A 21881-nucleotide genomic window follows, 5' to 3' on the forward strand; every position below is an offset into this window, starting at 1 on the left:
TGTAAATTGCAATCGTGTTGTCTTCCTCTGAAACTAAAGAATGTCCATACGGGCGACGACATCTTTGAACCGCTAGCTTGCTGTACATGTTGTCATTCTACTCCCATTCTCTTCTCCATCGTCTCTTTGTTAGTGGTGGAGAGCAAACCAACTTTTAAGTGGCATATCGCCAACTACTGCATTGATCAGCAATTATCAACTATAATTTCATTATTGAAATAATAATTAAAATTTTCTGTTGTCGAGACGATAATCATCGGGCATCCCTATTTATTTGTAATGACTAGTGCCACTACAGCAAACACTAAACTATAGCCAGTAATAGTGAACACATATCAAACACAAGCCATCAGTATCCGTCCTGATTGATTTACATAGAGCACATCAAATTTCTCAAAGTTGAGCGTACACTTCCGCATTAATGAGGAGGTCATCTTGAGGATGATCAAAGTCATAAACAACTGTTAACATTATTTGCATTTGGCACAAAGGATTGGTAAACTTGTGGAGTTTTGGTTCGTGGGTCTGTCAAGGTGCACTTCTGATGTTTTAACGTTGTGTACAATAAAAAATAAAATAATATAAGTAAATTAGGTATAGAGGCCAAACCCGTTTTCGTACCAGGCACATGTTCGTCTCTGCTGTAAAGGTGGGCATTTTAACATGAGGTGGTTTGGGGATTGACTCTCTTTTAGAGCCTCAAGTGGCCATGTAAGGAACTGCATTTTTTGTTATTTCAGTGCAGGCTTCATTGAGAGCGCAGAGTTTGCTGCTTGTGGAGGACTGGGGTTGCTGAGGGGTAGGGCGGAAAAAAAAACAGCTCTCGAAGTCATGAGAGATTTATAGATATAGATGGAAATAGTTCCAGACCTTTTTGGGCGTAGTGAAGCCTGTAAGGCACTGCATTACATTTTCTCCACCTGAAGGGGAGCCCACTGGCCACTTGTTGTACTTTTTTGGACTTTGGGTCACTCTGGGAACTTCATTACAGTGTATAGGGATGACAAGAGAGCACTTTTGTAGTGTTTTCGACACCAGAGACCCCTATCCTCCCCGAGGCCACCAATGGTAACAGTTTACTGCAACAGATGTTCGCTCTTTTCTATAGATGCAGAGGAGTTCAAAGCAAAGATGGAGGAGTACTCCACCTTCCAGCTGCCTTTCAACCAGGACAAGATTGAGTTTGTGTTGGAAACTGCAAAAGCCAATGTGAAGAACAACAAGGAAACTCTGCTGAGGGAGATTAACAAGGCTGTTCTCCGCCGACAAAACTAGAGGTAAGGATGGCTGTGAGTTGGGGGAGGTGTTGAAGTGAGGCACAGAGGGAGACATATAAGGATCAGAGATGATCTTGAAGCCATGTCAATGTAGGTCAAAGCTGAATCTTATGTCTTTACAGCGTGTAATCTGTGAGCTCACTGTGTGACTGAGGAAACCGCCTGTGTGAAAGGAGATGAAAAGAGATTCAATAACAAGACTTTATGTAATATGTGAGAGTCAGTGTGTGAGAATAACTGACTTATCAGAAATCTAACATGTCCTCTTCTCTCTTGTAGGATGTCCCTGAGCTGTGACGTCTTTTGTTGTGAACTAGATCATCACCATGAACATATGACATACACTTCACTTTACATGTGTGTCACATGTGACACAGTTGCAGGAGACAGAGATAACACAGCGTAACACAACCAATATGCAACCATGTCATGTAACCGCATATAGTCATTTCTTATTCAGTAACTGTTGTCGCTTTGGACTGACACTATAAAGAACTATCGATTACATGTGTGGCAGTATGTGTCTTCTTTGACTTTTATTGAACTCTATTGGCATTGCAGGCCTGGCTCTACTCGGTGTGATGAGGATTTACATTTCCACCACAACTGGGCTACCTGCTTGAAGGTGTGTCCTAAACCAACGATGCACTTGTCCCAATCATGTTAACACAAGCAGAGTAGCCACCACCACCAAACATACGTCAGGTTGAAAAAGGCCGCCGAGTGCAAAGAAATCCTCCTTACTGCTCTAGGTATGTGCTTTGTGCTAACTGGGTTAGCCGCAGAAGGAGGCTGTAGCTTTTGTTATTGTGCTCGGTGGCTGTGTGCGTTGTGTTGCTGAGTTAGCTAGCTGCTGAAAGACAAGCTCAGAGGTCGTGTGCTGTGAACACAGTGTACTGCGTTGTGTAGTGTAACCTCTTACCAAATACAACCACCTCATGATTCACTCACATGTAAGAAAACACCTAACATTATCATAATGAATGTAAGCAATGAACATGGCCATTGTTAGTACTCAGCACTGTGGTGAGGATTACACCAAATATTTCACAATAAAGAACCTTTTCTTTTTTAATTCTCAGAACTTTTTCTCTTTCTCCACTTTAGTTAGTACCACACTACACAGGCTAAAATGTCCAAATTTACAGACCAACTACTGGACTCATGACCTCAGTGTCTCCAGCTGTGGCCCTGATATACAGACTGACTGAATGGAAACATTCTCAGCATACCAATACACGTAGCCTGTATTGCTAGTGTGTCACAGTTGTCCAAACTGTATCATGCACAGTCTTTACCTTATGCTGGTTTTGCATGAAGTAACTCAAAGTTAACACTAGAGGTCACACAGCATCCACAGGAGGGAGATGTAGTGTCTGTATGTAGATCAAGACAACCAATACTCCAAAGGCCCAGACCCAAAATGTACTGGGACCATTTTAGTGAACACATTCTTTTACATTGTTATAGAGTCCTAGATAATGTTTTGACATAGCTGAAATGCAGCTACTTAGTGGTTAAGATCTCTTATAATAGTAATAGACTTCTGTCCAGGAGACCAGGAAAGTGCTTTTCCTGGAAATCATCTTGCTTTTCATTATATCCTCTTCCTGGGGTGTTACTGGACTACTGGCCACCCATAGACACTTATAATAAGCATCTAAGTACTAAATAAATAGATAGTATTCTACTAGTCTTCTAATACGCAGGGTTATTTAAGCTAACATTGGCAAATGCTCAGGTCTAAACCATACAATATATTTTCAAATTAAGAATACTTTCACAAATGATTACAATATTTTTCTAATATCTTATAACATTTGTGTCAAGCCAAACAACTGAATATCGCTCTAATGTGAAGATAAGATATTGCGTATTTAACTATTTTATATGACTATTTTAGAATGACATTAAGTTGAGCGTTAATTATAAAATTTACCAGTGTAGATGCAGTTTGTATTATTTTGCCAAAGATTAATGGAGAACTGGTTGTGAATGGTGTGGTCTGATGGCATTAGATGTAGAAACGTGTTCTACAGACATGTCTAGATATACTGTACAACAGGGGTATTCAATTCAAATTCAAAGGGGTCCAGTTAGAGAAAATTTCCTCAAGTGAAGGTCTGGAACCTCATAATGTCTGACAGTTTGCCTTGAGTTTCCCCTTTTTTCTTTTTTGTGAACTCATTTCACATCCTAACATTCTCAACCAACTGTATAAAATCAATCTCACCACCTCTTAACAACTGAACACTCTTTCTGTCCCTCTTATGCTTCACTCCATCACTTTCTCTTGTCAGTGAGAGAAATGAGCTTCAGCTTTTCCTGCCAGGGTTTTAAATCTGGGCTGTAATGGCGCTCAATGTGAGCCTGGAACCGTATTTTGTTTTAGTATGATGAGAGGCTCTGCCAGTCAAACAGAACGATTCAATGACAAGGAGAGATAGTAGAGGGCATTCCTGCTGATTTCTCCTTTAGATCCATGAGCTTTACGAGCAAAGTAACCACGTGATATGTGATATCACACGCCCACAATGGTATTTGGCATAATTTTATTGTGATATCGCAAAATTTGATGTATATCGTTACATCCCTACAACATAGTGTCCACTAAATCAGCACCTCTCTGAGTCAAAAACAGTTGAATGTGTTTATAAACAGATGCATTCAAAATGTGTTAAGTCAAAATGCAATCCAACCTTCCTGAGACACCATGCCACCAATTCTGTCATCATCATCATCAACATCTGAGTCTGTCAGTCTGTAACAGGGCCTTCCTCAGTGTTTTGGTTGGCACAGGTTTTTCCTATGCAATTCAGACCATTGTTGAGACACGGTACTACAGGAGATACTTACAGGAGTATTGATGGCGCCTGCTGCTGGAGGACTGAGTATTCACTGGATTTCCAGCTGCACATAGCTGTGGTCCACCCTTGGTCCTTTGGACTTGGTACACCTGGCTGGGTTTGAAGAGGGCATCAAGCGGGTCAATGGCCACATCTGGCAGGGCAACAGTTGCAGTTGACAAGCTAACAAACTCATATTTGTCCAGACTGAGTGGATTCACCCAGAAGATTTTCATGATATCAACAATGGACTGCACGTCAGTGTTAAATAGGAGGTTCAGGGGGCAATGATTATCATCGTGGGCAGCGACAAGAATGCAGGAATTCCAGGAAACTTGAATTTTAATACTTCCAAGATTTATTTCTCCACTTTAAGATATAATTAAAGCATATTGATGCACTAAAAACACACATGGATTGATTAATCTGAAGGAAAACAAACCAAGGATTAGAAATGAATGTCAAAGTCAAATAAATCTCATCTCTCTTAAATGATGGTAAATAAGTTCTCAATTAAACTTCAGGTAAAAATGACTAAGTGAGAACACTTCTTACCAAGACTACCGCCCCATGTGAAGGTGAACAAAGACTGAATAAACGGGTGTGCAAGACTCAAATAGGGGAGGCTCAGGTGAACTTAAGCAATTAAATGAGGTGTGACAAAAGAACCAATTTGAGAGTGATGAGGAAAGGAAAGGAAAGGAAAGGATGCAGGTAAGTAGAGAGTGTGAGAAGACTCAAGAAAATAAAAGCCTTTACAACAGTAAGTCTCATCTCTTCAGATCCTTGGCAGCTTTAAATCCTTGTAATCTGAGAATTTCCTGAACCCACCTTGTCCCTCAGCTGCCTCAGGTAGGGACTGTGGTACTCTGATGTTAGGTAGTACTAGACAGGATGATCTAGTACTTCAGGATGATCAGCAGCCAGCTGTGACATTGACGCACACTTGCACGACAGGTAGCAGGTGTAGTTGAACTTGTGAGCACAACACCAGGGGATCATTTCTTGGATGCGCGCAAGGGCAACATCCAGTTGCCTTCTCTAGAAACACAAATCAGGCTATGGGCGATGATTTTTATCTTTATTTGTTTTAAATAAAATGATTGACTCTCACAGTGTTTGTTTGCGTTATTGTACAGTAAATTCATAAAGTATTCAGACCCCTTCACTTTTTCACATTTTGTTATGATGCAGCCTTATGCTAAAATCGTTTTGTCCCTTGAGAGACCTAAACATGGCCGTCCACTGACGGTCCCTGACAGGGCTTGAGAGGATCTGCAGACGCCAGAAAATCCCCAAATCCAGGTGGGCTGAGTGAAGGGTCTGAATACATATGTCAATGTGATACTTCAGTTTTTCCTTTTTAATAAATGTGCAAACAATTCTAAAATGATGTTTCTGCTTTGTCATTATGGTGTATTGATTCAGGGAAAATGTATCCAAAAAATTTAGCATAAGGCTGCAAGGTCCAGTAGGTGAACCTATCCCCCTCCCCCAGTCTTCCTTGACCTCTGTATGTGAGACTCTCTCAGCAGCAGCAGACGCACCTTTACGAAACGGACTCCTCACACGGCAACATGACATAGTTGACTTGACGTGTAAATGAGCAATAGAAAAACCGGAGGAAATTAATGCAAACAAATTCAAGGATGAAGGTGGTCGATCCGCCGAGATGAGATAAGCCCAGAGGCGGCTGCTACAGAGCCGGTTACTGTGGGCGACTGTCCGCTCGCTTTTTTATTTATTTTTGCGGGCGCTCATGCCGCCACTCCACAAATGCTGCCCTGGGCGGCTGCCCATAATGCCCATACCGTCCCTGGTCAGCAGGCTCAAAGCGACACACACAGTCCATCAGTCACTGAACACTGGTAACATTCAAAACCACTTGTTTTTGAATGTTGTGTGATTTGCTCCTGCTACATGCTCTGGCCTGATGAAGCCTGAGCAGCCCCTCAAAGGAAGGAAAAAGCTGCAACATCTGATCAGAAGTAAAACTGTGAATAAGGCAGAACAGGAGAGAAGGGACCTTTCATTTCCATCAGTCATGCTCTCATTTATATCTCATATATAAATCTACACACCCTTCTGTTTTGTTCTGGAAGAGATAATTATGTAAAACACGTAGGCTACTTGTTGAAGCCTGATTGCACATTTTTTGGGGACAGGACTTACACAATTGTGGGCTGATGCTGACCTACTGATGACACGCCCCGACGCACAGAATAACTACATAGCTACAGTACAAGTTTTTCAGCTTCAGTGATTTCTCATAAACTCATTAACACTGACATCAGCGATGGACAACATGGAGGGAAATGCAGCTGCCGCTAAGGTGAGAGATGAATAGGAAATAATTTAGTTTGTTCATTGATAGCATGATAGGTATAATGACATTCACCAGGAAATTACACATATAAATCAGGCCCTGCTAACCTAATACTATGTCTATGTGGATTGTTTGTCAAATCCGGAGTCAAATTCCTTGTATGTGTAGAAATACTTGGTTGATATATAAAATATGTGGAATAGTGTAACACATTTAAAAGTTTAAGTCACATTCAACTCTGGGATGAAATGGAGGATTCTTCTATCTTCGTTTCTTCAAAACTAACCTCAGTATTTGTATATTCGTTTATTTCACCCTTTTTTAAATCTTATTTTCTGGGTTTGTTTTTTGCGTCTATTATTGTCTTTCATGGCCTAAAACACTCAAAAAGTCTTCCATCTTGATTTTATTATCTTGATGTAACTCTGTTTTAAAACATGCCTCATAATTGTATTATTTGTATTATTATTATTGTTCACCATTATTATTTCCAGTGGACTCTCAATCATGATTTTAAATACATGAGGCAACTGTTGTGGTAATTTGGGGGTAATTTCAAAGACTTCAAATATGTTAGCTCGTCTGTCCTGGCAATATACAATATAATATGTAGACAGACAAGAAAGACAAGACAAGTTTCACACACACACACACACACACACACACACACACATACACATATATAAAAGGGCTCATATTATTATGTTTTACTCCCTTATCGGCCATAAATACAATGTATTATTATTATTCACTATTGTTATATCTAGTGGACTCTAATTCTGTTAGCTGTCCTTGACTCTGTCCAGAAAGCCGTCCGTCAGTCCCAGTCTCTTTGTGCTGGTGAAGAAGAGTATGTCCGTCAGAGGAAACAAGTGGTGCTGAAGACACTCAGCAGCCTGGGAATCAACTGTACTGAAGTAAGAAATGAACCTGTCAGACTTCAGGGCAGACTCAGACTCTCACTGTCTTTGTCTCTTCTATTTCTATGAACATGTCACATCTTGTATTAACATTTTTGAAGGCTTTAGATACTCACAGGAAGACAGTAGACTCCAATATATTTAAAGGATAAGTTCACCCAAATATGAAAATGCAGTCATTATCTGTCTCGACCACAACATCTTGTTGCTGCTGCTTACATTTACCCTGACGCAGATTCAAAAGATGCTCTACTGTACATGTTTAGGAATATTTGTATATTAATAATCATATTTATGTTCAGTAATATGTGTAGCATGAAAGAGTTTGCAAACTTTAATTTCGTTATATAACCCTGTGTTGTATAATGACGACTAAATGACCGAGTGTCTTGTATCTACTCACCCCCATGCAAACGGGAAGTCAGGTGAAGTTTCATAGTCCACAAAACATTTGATAATGACTGAATTTTACTTTTTGGCTGAACTGTTCCTTTAAGACATTTAATTAAATTTTTTTGACAGTACACATTGTCTCTACTGTTGCACCCTAAACCCTGAAGAGCCAAATATTTTCTCAGAAGTTGGTGGAGCCCAAACTACAACTTAAAGGAGAGCAAATATTGGACTTTCATTACTAACATCCTCTTATACTTCAGCTGACTGTCCAATGCAATTAGCTTAGCCTAGCCTATCAAATTTAGCATCTCTCCATCATCTTTCCAACCAGGGTTTGGTTCCCCACATCGCTCCCCACAACCTGTGAGGATTCTGACTACTGTTACTACTACTATTATTATTACAACAACTTCAAATAGTATTAATAATTGCTTTTTAAAGATTTTTAATGAATACATTCTCTTATATCTGACGGTCCAGTGCAATTAGCTTAGCCTTAACTATCAAATTTATCATCTCTCCATCATCTTTCCAACCAGGGTTTGGTTCCCCACATCGCTCTGTTGGCATCAGGTGGGGGTCAGAGGGCAGCTGTGGGTCTGGTGGGTTCCCTCTATCAGATGGAAAACGAAGGTCTGTTGGACACTCTGCTCTACCTGGGAGGAGTTTCTGGCTCAACATGGTAACAATGATCACAGTTGGGGTTGGGCAGTTCGGTTGGTAGTTTGCTGGTCAGGTAAACAATCTTAAACCGGTTTGTTTTTGTGCCAAGTAACTGAACCTGTATTTGTCAGGTGTAACGTCAGGTGAAGAGAACCAGCAGCATGAGCTAGTTAACACGAGACCCAGGGTGGCCGATTAGCTCAGCTACATATGTCTTGTTATTATGTACCAGAGCTGAGAGTTTCTACTCAGACTGAAGTCCACAAGAGAAAACTTCATAATTTCATCACTCGTCATCAGTAATGAGTTGGTGCTGCTCATTAGCTTTCCACGCTGTTTTTGTAGCCTGCAGAATGAAGCGTCATTTTTATCTGCTGCCCCTGTTTGCCCTGTTGAAGTTACTGCACTACATTGTTAATACAAACTCAACACTTCCTGTATCCATTTGAAATTAAAAGCCCTTGTGTTTCAGTTAACAAGGCTTTTATTGTGAAACATTTGCAGGAATGGAAGACTCATTTACTTGCAAGATTCACATAAGTAGGCCGCTTAAATGCCGCCTCTGTCATCTGTTCTCCAGTTTCACTCAGCTGAAGTCTTATTTTATTTACTGATTTAATGTTAAACTTTAAAAGAAGTAAAGTTCAGCTGAACAGATGTGAGAAATAAAAACACAATGGGCTCTCTCTTACGCTCAGCAATTGCAATTGCTCGTTTCAGACCGACACAGTTGTCATTTCCACACCCTGCGGCCACGTTGTTAAAATAGCAAATGTACTTGAGTCCACCTGTGTGCCCTTGGCGGTGTTGGTTTTAAAATGAGGCGTGGTCAGGCACGTTGATGGCTGATTGCTATGTTGAGGCAGCAGAAAGTGACAGCGCCATAGACCAAAAAGCTGGTCTGATACACTGCTGTTGGTACACCAGTCATTATCAAGGTAGACGCAGAGCCCCCCTCTTACCCGACTCCCTGCCTCTGTCCTGCAGGTAACTAGCAGCCTGCTAGCTGCACTGCGGTGTTGGGGATGAATGGGTGTAGCCAGCTTTTGGTTGTAATCAACACCCAGCAGGTCCATACGAAAGCAGTCGGAAGGGATCAGCAGCTCCAGGTCATCCATTTATGGGTAATGGATTTGGTGATTGTAAGGAAGATGCTCGGAAGCGGAGGTTTGTGTGGTTGCCTCCTTAGCCTGTTCAAAAGGCCTGACCGGCATCGTCACTTCTGCTTCTGTTTCTTCTCTGCCTTTGTCGCCTGCTGGGCCAGCTTACAATCCATGGTGACTCGAGTGGTCTTGCTATGTCCTCCTGTATCTTGTGAGCCCTCTAAAAGTCTCTTGTAATGGGTAAATTGGGGGTGCCCATTAGCTCAGTTGGTAGAGCGGGCATCCCATGTGCAGAGGCCTTGTCCTCACTGCAGCGGCCTGGGGTTCAAGTCAGACCTGTGGCCCTTTGCTGCGTGTCACCCTCCCCTCTCTCTCACTCTGTTTCCTGTCATCTCTGAGCTGTCCTATCAATAAAGCCATAAAAGGCCAAAAGAATACTTAAATTGTATTTATTTTTTTAAATGGGTAAATTGCACCTAAATCCAATGTCGATTAGGTCCAGTCCACTATATTCATAGTCTGCTTGACACAGATTTGAAAAGAGAGACCAATGAGCTGCTGCACCTGTGCACGCCACCATTTCCTTCTCCTAAGCTTGAGGCAGGAGGTCATGCCCTAACTAGAGGGGGCAATCCAATGTTTTCCAGCAGGGAACCATGGCCTCAGACTTAGAGGTGCTGACACTATCCTCGCCATGGCTGCACCTTGAGATCCCGTCCATGAATAACAGAAACAGGATCGGGGACAAGGGACATCCCTGGCGGAGTCCAACAACTCACTAGAAACGTATTTGACTTTGTGCTGAGCACACGGACACGGCGCTCTCCCCCACACTACTCCCCAGGGGACACGGTCGTAGTCCTTCTCCAAGTTCACAACACACAATGACTGTGATACCAAGATAATTGGAGCACACCCTCTGGTCCCCCCTTTTTTTTTTAAAAAAGGAACCACATTGCCGGTCTCCCACTCCAGAGGTACTGTCACAGACCTCCATGCAACACTGAAAAGGCGTATAAACCAAGACAGCCCAACAATGTTCAGAGCCTTCAGTATTTCAGAGCAAATCACAACCTCAGGTGCCTTGCCGGTGGGAGCTTCTTGACTACCTCAGCGACCTCTGCCAGGTATATGGACGAGTCTTCCCCTGAGATTTCTGCTCCCTTTGCAGCGGACATGTTAGTTGATTCAGTTGCTCCTGAAAGTGCTCCTTCCACTGCCAGACAATATCGCCAGTCTGGGTCAGAAGTTCTCCTCCCCTGCTCAACATAATCTGGGCTAAACACTGCTTTCCCTTTCTGAGTCACCGGATGGTTTACCAGAATGTCTTTGAGGCCAAACGAAAGTCCTTCTCCATAGCCTCCCAGGAGTCCTCCCACACCCAAGGTTTTGCTTCACCAACCACCAAAGCTGCAGCCCTTTTGGCCTGCTGGTACCTGTCTGCTGCTTCAGGAAACCCCTGGGCCACCCAAGCGGTTGGTCCCCACACCAAGCGAGGTACTCACCCTATGATTCTGTGACTGCTGAATCATAGAGTCTTCTTTCTCGCTCTTAGTCTGATCCCTCCCCTGAGACCAATTTCCGTTGTGAGACCCTACGAGGAGCTATTGCCTTCTACAACATAGTTCCCAGGATCATAGGGAAACACAAACTCCTCCACTTCAGTAAGGTGGCGATTCTTCATGGGGTGTTATTAATCAAAAACCAAAAGACCTAACACTGAACAAAACAAACAATGTCCGAAAGGACATTAATTTACTTACTTATAATAAGGATACTTTCATCACATTCACTTCACATTTTTTGTTTTGGCCCTCCTGTGAAGTTGATCAAATGTCACTTACTGGTTCTCACCCCTCGTGAGCAATTGATAATAGATATTTGTCCAAATGTTTTAGTCTGGACCAAAGCGGTGGACCAACCCAGCGGCTAATTACTTACTGTACAGAAAAGAATGTTTAGTTTTTCACCATGACAGTTTGACCCATGTGTACCTGTCTCCTCTGGTAGGTCCATGTCCTCCCTGTACAGTGACCCAGAGTGGAGCAACCACAAACTGGACGGAGCAGTGGCTAGGCTGTCAGGTCCTGGGGTCGAGGTGGAGCTGGCTCTGGGATGGTTGGATGAGAGGTCAAAGGAGGAGCACTTCTCTCTCACTGATGTTTGGGGGTTTTTGACCTCTGCTGGGATCATGAAACAGGTACCAGGAACTTTTTTGAGTATTTCCCATTTGAAACACAGCAATAAGTAAGTAATAAATAAGCAACAATAAAGTAATAAGTATTCTATATGCGGTCCATCAGAGAAATCACTTGTGTTTCATCAGATGCACCTACGATGTCTCTCTGATGAGGCCAGCAGAAATGCCTCCAACCCTTACCCCATCTACTGCGCTGTAGAGAAGCATCATCTTTCTAATGGGCCTATAGAAGGTACACACACATTAGGACTAGCAGTACATACAGTAGTGAACTACTGACTGGTATTATGTGTAAAATTGGCCCTCTGTCTGTCAGGAAAATGGTTCGAGGTGAGCCCTCATGAGGCCGGCTTCCCTGAGTTGGGTGCCTTTGTTGAGACTTCTCTGCTGGGCAGCAGATTCCAGGGTGGAGAGCTGCTGGAACAGAAGCCAGAGATGGACATGGTCCAACTACAAGGTGTGTGTTCACAGGCTAAGCAAGCTGTTTCATGGCAGCAGTAGAGTGGTAACTACAGCATTAAGCATGGTGCTGTTATTGTGAAGTCACTATGAGTTCTCAATAACGAGCGGACTTTGCATGCTGTCCAGTTGTACAGCTGCGCTATCCAGTTGGGTGGTGTGCACTAACCCAGAGTGGATAGTGCTCGCGATGTTATCTGGGTCACACAGCTTGAGTAGTAGTGCAAGGGCAGCTGGTGTCCCCTCTTTATTCAGCTCATATGTTTGAAAAAGTGGTGAGCCTTGCCCCACTCCCAAGTAAATTATCGTAAAGTAAAAGTATTGTTGATTCCTGCACAGATGCACTGAACATGACATCACCTCCTTTAATGAGGTCAGGACTCCTCAAGCCAATGAGAGGAACACAGAAAAATACTGAAGAAAACACTAAAGCAATGTGTTGATCATGAATGCATATTAATCCTCCTTCTCAAACTGATTTTGTGTGTGTGTGTGTGTGTGTGTGTGTGTGTGTGTGTGTGTGTGTGTGTGTGTGTGTGTGTGTGTGCATGTGCGTGCGCTTGCATGTGGAAACCATACAGGTGTTTTTGGTAGTGCATTGGCTGATGACGATGCTATCGGAGACTTCATGCCTTCCTGGCTGACTGGTAACCTCTGTTTGATATGTTGTATACTCACTAAATACATCTTTAGAAGCTGCAGGGATACATTTCTTGTTGAAGTGGAACAGTAATCACAACCGTGTGTGTGTGTGTGTGTGTGTGTGTGTGTGTGGGCACGCTTGCACATGGAAACCATACAGATGTTTTTAGTAGTGCACTGGCTGATGAGGATACTATCGGAGACTTCATCCCTTCCTGGCTGACTGGTAACCTCTGTTTGATATGTTTTACACTCACTAAATACACCTTTAGATGCAGGGATACATTTCTTGTTGAAGTGAAACAGTCATCACAACTGTGTGTGCGTGTGTGTGTGTGTGTGTGTGTGTGTGTGTGTACATATAGACAATGCAGCAGAGTACCTGCATGTGTACAATGCCCTTCAGAAACTAGTTGCCATGACCAGAAGCACCATTCAGGGTCCTGCTGCCTTCTCTGACCTGGACAAGCTGCAGAAAATACTACTAGAAGGTATTGATGATGATGATGATGATGATGATAATGATGCTCAGATGGTTAATTATAAAATTGAGCACCTCAATCACATTTGTTCATTAAATCCATGTTTTGGTCGCTGTAAGGAAATTCACAAGATTGCAGCACTGATACTCAGGAACGCCATCAGTGTTTCCATTTTCCTCCCAATTCAACTATTTTGTGTCTGTGATGAAATAATGACACAGCAGATGTCTGATTCAAAATGCCACAGTGTCCATGAGATTTGTATCTTTTGCAGACAAGGTAAATCATAATGAGTCTGCATGGCGGCAGTCAAGGAGTGAGGAGGAAAGAAGTGGTCTTTCTAAGCAGTGGAGTCTGGAGCTGCTGACAGCGGTGGAGACCTGGAGCCAGAATCTGGAGGATATAGATGGTCAGTGTATGGCACACTCGCTTTAGGGGCACAACATCATGAGTAGTTGAGAGGGTGGTTTAGTCTACTTTAGATATGAAGGCCGTTCAAGAGTTGAGAACTCCGTCAGAAGCAAAACACTGGATGCAATGGAAGGAACCCTTTCATGGCAAACTCTGGGTGTTGTGGTCCCAGAGACAAAGTGTGGTCTGGTTGAGGTGCTCTGCCAAGTCTCTTCTCGATGGTGAGTGGAAGACAATCAGTGTTCGTAGGCATAGGACAGACGGGACGTCTGGTTGGGTCTCAGCTGGTTGATGGAAAAGTATTACTTTGGATCTACTGGCTTTATTCAGGAAAAACCACAAGGTTGTATAAAACTTTAAGCTAAGTTTTAAAAAAAACTCAGTTGGTGTTGAATCCTATTAGAAAAAGTAGAAACTAGCACACATGACAAAAAAGGAGCAAAAAGGTAAACAAGTAACAAGGAAAAAAGTGACAAAGAATTTTAACTGAACGTGATGAGCATTACGAGGAATGAATAAAACAGTCACTTCATGACTGATTTTAAAGGTTGCTGCAAAGATAGAATTATTTAATGTTCAAATCAGTTTGTAATGCAGGCAGATTTCTGATCTTGGTTGTTATCTGACCAGGCTCCCGTGTAAAGGAAAAAGGGGGGTATTTAAAGTTTCATGTGTTCTGTGTCAGGGTTGTGGCAGACAGAGATTCACGCTGAAGGGTTAAATATCCAATTGATATTTATAGCCATTAAACAAACACCGCCAATTCAAGATCAGGTCTGATTCATTCAACTGGAGAACAGACCTCATCTCCATCCAGTGGAGGTGTCAGTTGTGTCCGACCAGGCCCCTTTTGCAAATCTGTCTGAAATGTTAAAAGCTCTTCTTCTTTAGAAGTGAGAAAACTCTCCCTTCTGGGTTGCATCATACTGATAGTGGCTGCAAAGTGGGGAAAGAAATCATGTTTGTTCGAGTTTACCCCAGATGACCTTCCTGTGAGATGCAGCAGTGCTGAGGCGGGTCCGCTACACTGGTCAATGTTGTAGACACACTGACACATTTTGTTTAAATGTAAACATGTTTGTATATTTTTCTTTCCATGTGTTTTCCTGTAGTTTCTCATCTCATTCAGAAAGTCCTTCCTCTGATTCTGAGGTGGGAGTGGGGAACTACTGCAAACTTCCTGTACCAACACCAAGGTGAGGAGACAGGCATCATAAGTAATCATCACAGTTAACTTGGGCAAAAACACATTTGTTTGAGTTTAAAAAAAGGAAATTGTTTGATATTTTGAGTTAGTTTGAGTTACCTAAAGCTAGTTCTGTGATGGCAGTATGGTCTGTTATTTAATGTAGACTTTGCACTAAATTAAAACAGAACTTATGCAAAATTGGTCCAACCAGACAGACACCATCAGTCACTGGTGAACATACTGGAGCATTTAGCTGCTATGGAGTCAAATATTTCTCTCAGGAGATGATGGAGACTAAAACAGAACTAAAAGGTGACTGAATATTGGACTTTGATTCATCAGGTGGACACAAACACGACTTATAATGAATGCTGATGTTGCCCCAAAGCTGCTTTCTGCATAAATTGTGTTTGCAAACTTTGACTCTGACTCTTCTATAATCCAAGATGACTCCTCATAGTCGCATGTTAAAAAAGTAAAAGGACAAATCAATTAGTGCCCAGTAAAGGGCAAATGCGTTCCAATAATGTAATGCCATATAAGACGTAAGTAAGTAAATAAGTGAGTTTCTTTAAAAATTCTATTCTTCAATTGTGTTGCTGGGCAGACGACACCGTTCCACCTTATCTGCGCCTGGAAGAGACATTCCACCTGATAGATGCCGGGCTGATGATTAATACAGCCTACCCTTCATTTCTGGGAGACAAGAGAGACATCGACCTCATCATCGCACCAGATTTCAGCAGTGGAAGCATGTTTCAGGTACTGTAAAGTGTGTGTCTCTGTTAGCCTGAACCCTTGATTGAAACTAACTGATAATGCACACAGTACAAAACTAATACTACATATGGCCTATGAGCCAACCAAAGTCAGGGCCTGTGCCCACATAGATTTTTCAATTGTTTATAATGAGAAGTGACTGCTGCAGCATGCGGCGGCCCAGTGAACAAGTGCTGTGCCCCGGGCCCTAAAGGTGCAATCAAAAGTTACATTTACTACAAAGAAGGTTTATATAGATGGAAAATTGTTTGGATTTAAAGGGACAATTTGTAATATATGGCCAGAATTTGACTTTAAAACAGTCACAAAACGAACTTAACTTGCCAACAGTGTGGAGAAACAACAGTGTTGATGTTGTATCAAAGACGTCTATGTGCTGTGTTGTAGAGACGTCTGCTGAAGTTAGCACACTAATCAGGTAGCCCCTGCCGGTCCGAGGGGATAGCCTGATAATATAGTCGTGATATATATATAATATAATAATATACAGCGTGATAAATGAACAAAAAACAATGAACAAAATGTTAAGAAATGATATACTCTTACTTCTATTTTTCTTAGTAAACAGAAAAAAATGTAACCGGACACCGTCTGAAGTCTGAATAAGATGAGCTTAATCTCCTCGTTAACTCATCACACTTCATTCAAATAAACTAAATACAATTTACCAACAAATTTTGGTCTGTCTTTCCACATTCTGGTTTCATCCACATAAATCGTCGATTCTTAGAGTAAGATGTGAAAATATTCTTTTTCAGCATGTAGTTTTCAACTGCTGCTGATGTCCGACTCTCTGTGGCGTCCGCGTCCCCACCTGCCGTGGCTTGTCATCCCTCAAGTAGGCTAATAGTCTCGGTCAGTCTGTGAATCACCTCTGCACTGTATCCCCTGTTGCCAAACTGACCTCAATCGGCCTTGAAGCCTGTGTTCAGTCACAGTTCAGTGTCCAGCTGTGTTCATTCTGTCATTCTAATCCCAGACAAACTCTAGGGCCACTGGCTCCATGGCCAACTGAGCCATGAGTCAGTTAGCTAAGGGTAGTTTGCTACAGCCAAGAATAGCTGGCAAAGAGCAGCAGTTGCTGCCCACTCTGGTGATATTCTGCCCACTCTGTTTCTGGAACTACCTTCGAATTCTGGCCATATTCTACAAATTACACCTTTTTTACTGACTTTTGCCTCTATCTGACCTACATAAGCAAATGACACCATCAGCGAGGAGATCATTTCTGTTTAATAATTCTAGTTATTGTTAATGCCTGTCACCGGGTTGGATTCCAACTTATCTGGGTTGGATAAGTTGTAGAAGATTAAAAATATGTTTCACTGCAGAGTGCTGAGGATGAATTGAGGAGTCTCACAGCCTGAGGACAGAAGTTGCTTTGTAGTCTGGTGGTACGTTACTGCACTTAAACAAAATGTAGTTTGTTTCACTGTTGTCGGTTCATTTTAGTTGCTCTAATGAGAAAAGCCTGCTTAATACCAACTAAACCTGTTTGCTCTCTCCTCACCACACCCTGGTCTTTGCATTAGACTGTGCAGCTACAGGAAACAAACGTTCCATTAACCTCCAGCCAGGTTGTGTTATATGGGGACAAGTTTAAACCAGACAAAGGATCACTGCAGCTGTAACCACATCTTCCTTTATTTGTTTGGCATTGACTCTCTTCCCCTTTTTGAACAATGGAACCATTTGCTGGCCTGACTTTGTGTTCATGTAATTTAACTGAACAATCAGTTTGACCTCTTGTTCTCATTTGACTGTGGAGAATATCCACTTTTAGTTGATCTATAACTTTTATTAAAGGAATAGTTCACTCTAGAACAAAATTCAGTCATTATCAACTGATGAGAAGTACGTTGTAGTTTCTTATTCCTCAAAGTGCAGCTGGAGACCTGCGGGGGTACCGTCCTGTAGCAAAAATCCATATAATGGTGCCCGAGACAAAAAGGCCCATAAAACTACACAAAAACTTTGTAATATTCCTCCATACTGCTCGTCCGCTGCAATCCAAGTGTCCTGAAGTGACGACATCCAGAGTTTACTCGAAACAACGTCATTTAGTACATTTTTCTAGCCTAAACAGTCACTGTGCTACATCTGCCTGAAGGCACGCTCCGCGTTCACGCGAGTCTCTCTCACAGCCGCTCGCACTACGGAAGCCACGCCAGACAAGATCAACAGAACTTGCGATAGAGACACACCGGTATTTACATCCTGCTGTGAGTTTCGAAGTTTCAAATCACTAGTGCAGCAGATCCCTCTTGTGTTTGTGTGTCGCTCGATCGCTCACAGCAGGATGTAAATACCGGTGTGTATCTGGCCACTTCAGGACACTTGGATTGCAGTGGACGAGCAGTATGGAGGAATATTACAAAGTTTTTGTGTAGTTTTATGGACCTTTTCGTCTCGGGCACCATTGACGCCCGTTATATGGATTTTTGCTACAGGAGGGTACCCCCGCGGGTCTCCAGCTGCACTTTGAGGAATAAGAAACTACACCGGATTTCTCATCAGCATGAGGGTGAGTCGATAATGACTGAATTTCGTTCTAGAGTGAACTATTCCTTTAAGAACCTTACAGATTATAAACCCTTTACCAAAGTATAACCCTTTATACCTGCCTATGTCTAACATTATGAAGTGAAGGATGACAGTTGAAGTAACTAAAATCACTCAAGTGTGATTTCTATACCAGAGCTGTGAAACCTGGGAGTCTGTAACAACGTTCACCCTCTGCTGCCTTCACAGACTCTGACTCTTGCCAGAGACTACGCGGCTGCAGTGAAGAAGCCTTTCCCAGAGATAAACGAGACAATCCTGGAGGACAGAGACTGGCCGAAGGACTGCTACGTGTTTGAGGGAAAAGAGAAGGAGCCCACCATCGTCTACATGCCGCTCTTCAACAGAAACAACTGTAAAGGTTTGTTACAGCAGAGGCAGAAGTACTCTGAGGCTGAACAAAATAATGCTTCATCAAACTTCCCTAGTTTGAACAGCCATGATTTTTTTTGGCAGTTGGTTATTAGCAAAGTACAACTCTGATTGAAATGCACATACATCACAAACAATATGACACCAGAAATGATTCCAATCAGGAACACGCCCTTCACAAAGAATTTGTGCTGATGCCATCAGGACGGCGATATAAGCAGCCTCTTGGGAAGACCTGTCGGTATTCCAGGTCATTTGTGCCTTCACCCATTCGGCTGCTAAATGCAGAGAACTGAGCCAGAAATGTGTGCAATGAAATAGTGTTCTGTTTTATTTATTATAATATTCATGACGGTGACATCCACTGTAGAAACTGAATTGCCCTTTGGGGATAAATAAAGTATTCTTCTTCTTCTTATTCTTCTTCTAAATGATGTTCGCCTGAAGGTAAAAAAAAGGCTAACATGTAGTGAGTAAAGATGAATGAAATAATTTTAATAATAGTTTTGTAAATTGCAATCGTGTTGTCTTCCTCTGAAAACTAAAGAATGTCCATACGGGCGACGACATCTTTGAACCGCTAGCTTGCTGTACATGTTGTCATTCTACTCCCATTCTCTTCTCCATCGTCTCTTTGTCAGTGGTGGAGAGCAAACCAACTTTTAAGTGGCATATCGCCAACTACTGCATTGATCAGCAAGTATCAACTATAATTTCATTATTGAAATAATAATTAAAATTTTCTGTTGTCGAGCCGATAATCATCGGGCATCCCTATTTATTTGTAATGACTAGTGCCACTACAGCAAACACTAAACTACAGCCAGTAATAGTGAACACATATCAAACACAAGCCATCAGTATCCGTCCTGATTGATTTACATAGAGCACATCAAATTTCTCAAAGTTGAGAGTACACATCTGCATTAATGAGGAGGTCATCTTGAGGATGATCCAAGTCATAAACAACTGTTAACATTATTTGCATTTGTCACAAAGGATTGGTAAACTAAATTAGCGCGTTTTATTAAAATTCACCCCCCGTACAGTTTTTTGTACCAGGCACATGTTCGTCTCTGCTGTAAAGGTGGGCATTTTAACATGAGGTGTTTTGGGGATTGACTCTCTTTTAGAGCCTCAAGTGGCCATGTGAGGAACTGCAGTTTTTGGTTTGTCGGCGCAGGCTTCAGAGTTTGCTGCTTGTGGAGGAAAAAAAAAAAAAGTTAACAGCTCTCAAAGTCATGAGAGATTTATGGTGAAATAGATCCAGACCTTTTTTTTGGCGTAGTGAAGCCTGTAAGGCACTGCATTACATTTTCTCCACCTGAAGTGCAGCCCACTGGCCACTCGTTGTACTTTTTTGGACTTTGTGTCACTCTGGGAACTTCATCACAGTGTATAGGGACGACAAGAGAGCACTTTTGTAGTGTTTTCGACACCAGAGACCCCTATCCTCCCCGAGGCCACCAATGGTAACAGTTTACTGCAACAGGTGTTCGCTGTTTCCTTTAGATGCAGAGGAGTTCAAAGCAAAGATGGAGGAGTACTCCACCTTCCAGCTGCCTTTCAACCAGGACAAGATTGACCTTCTGTTTGAAATTGCAAAAGCCAATGTGAAGAACAACAAGGAAACTCTGCTGAGGGAGATTAACAAGGCTGTTCTCCGCCGACACAACTAGAGGTAAGGATGGCTGTGAGTTGGAGGAGGTGTTGAAGTGAGGCACAGAGGGATACATAAAAGGATCAGAGATGATCTTGAAGCCATGTCAATGTAGGTCAAAGCTGAATCTTACGTCTTTACAGCGTGTAATCTGTGAGCTCACTGTGTGACTGAGGAAACCGCCTGTGTGAAAGGAGATGAAAAGAGATTAAATAACAAGACTTTATGTAATATGTGAATGTCAGAGTGTGTGAGAATAACTGACTTATCAGAAATCTAACATGTCCTCTACTCTCTCTTCTCTCTTGTAGGATGTCCCTGAGCTGTGACGTCTTTTGTTGTGAACTAGATTATCACCATGAACATATGACATACACTTCACTTTACATGTGTGTCACATGTGACACAGTTGCAGGAGACAGAGATAACACAGCGTAACACAACCAATACGCAACCATGTCATGTAACCACATATAGTCATTTCTTATTCAGTAACTGTTGTCGCTTTGGACTGACACTATAAAAAACTATCGATTACATGTGTGGCAGTATGTGTCTTCTTTGACTTTTATTGAACTCTATTGGCATTTTTCCATTACATCTGCTGGCCTGGCTCTACTCAGTGTGATGAGGATTTACATTTCCACCACAACTGGGCTACCTGCTTGAAGGTGTGTCCTAAACAAATGATGCACTTGTCCCCATCATGTTAACACAAGCAGAGTTGCCACCACCACCAAACATAAGTCAGGTTGAAAAAGGCCGCCGAGTGCAAAGAAATCCTCCTTACTGCTTTAGGTATGTGCTTTGTGCTAACTGGGTTAGCTGCAGAAGGAGGCTGTAGCTTTTGTTATTGTGCGCGGTGGCTGTGTGCTTTGTGTTGCTGAGTTAGCTAGCTGCTGAAAGACAAGCTCAGAGGTTGTGTGCTGTGAACACAGTGTACTGCGTTGTGTAGTGTAACCTCTTACCAAATGCAACCACCTCATGTCTCACTCACATGTAAGAAAACACCTAACATTATCATAATGAATGTAAGCAATGAACATGGCCATTGCCAATAGCTTTAGCAATAAATCCAAAGCCTTGTGGAAGACACAATGAGTGCAGAGTGTGCGCCAGCAGGTACATAGGTAGATCACCTTGTCAAGTATGCAATTTACACAACTGTGGTGAGGATTACACCAAATATTTCAACATAAAGAACCTTTTCTTTTTTAATTCTCAGAACTTTTTCTCTTTCTCCACTTTAGTTAGTACCACACTACACAGGTCTGTCAAGGGGCTTTTCTAAGAAATCCATTGAAAGCTACGGATCCGTAGAACTAAGTGTTTTTGTTATATTTCATCATGTGAGGATTTCAAATGCCAGTGCCAGGAAGTTTATCAGCTTAAAAATATGTCAAGTATAGAATATAAACTCCCTCATGTTGCTAAAACGTCCAAATTTACAGACCAACTACTGGACTCATGACCTCAGCGTCTCCAGCTGTGGCCCTGATATACAGACTGACTGAATGGAAACATTCTCAGCATACCAATACACATGTAGCCTATATTCTAAATGCTAGTGTGTCACAGTTGTCCAAATTGTAT

The 21881-nt window shown here is 42.2% G+C and overlaps 2 protein-coding genes across 3 annotated transcripts in view; both read left to right on the forward strand.

Annotated features, from left to right (window-relative positions):
- Positions 1-21881, forward strand: part of LOC311268757 (cytosolic phospholipase A2 gamma-like) — a 102713-nt gene that overhangs the window by 13251 nt on the left and 67581 nt on the right. Inside the window, exons 13-14 of one of the 2 annotated variants that reach the window (XM_084372576.1) lie at positions 1109-1277; positions 1557-1784. The exons of the other annotated variant lie outside the window; for it this stretch is intronic. Of the exons in view, the coding sequence (XP_084228702.1) occupies positions 1109-1275 (167 nt within the window). The 3' untranslated portion in view covers positions 1276-1277; positions 1557-1784. Of the gene's footprint in view, positions 1-1108; positions 1278-1556; positions 1785-21881 lie in introns of those variants that run through there. 2 annotated transcript variants of the gene reach the window in all.
- Positions 6420-20827, forward strand: LOC311267743 (cytosolic phospholipase A2 gamma-like; the record flags this gene model as incomplete). Its single annotated transcript, XM_084370974.1, has 11 exons — positions 6420-6455; positions 7256-7366; positions 8305-8447; positions 11542-11731; positions 11858-11963; positions 12048-12188; positions 14838-14921; positions 15522-15676; positions 18446-18617; positions 20141-20309; positions 20600-20827. 10 exons carry the CDS (start codon positions 6420-6422, stop codon positions 20305-20307), a joined length of 1305 nt encoding a protein of 434 aa, XP_084227100.1. The 3' UTR covers positions 20308-20309; positions 20600-20827.

Source organism: Pagrus pagrus (assembly GCF_965226575.1).
Source record: "Pagrus pagrus genome assembly, chromosome: 13".
Lineage (NCBI taxonomy): Eukaryota > Metazoa > Chordata > Actinopteri > Spariformes > Sparidae > Pagrus > Pagrus pagrus.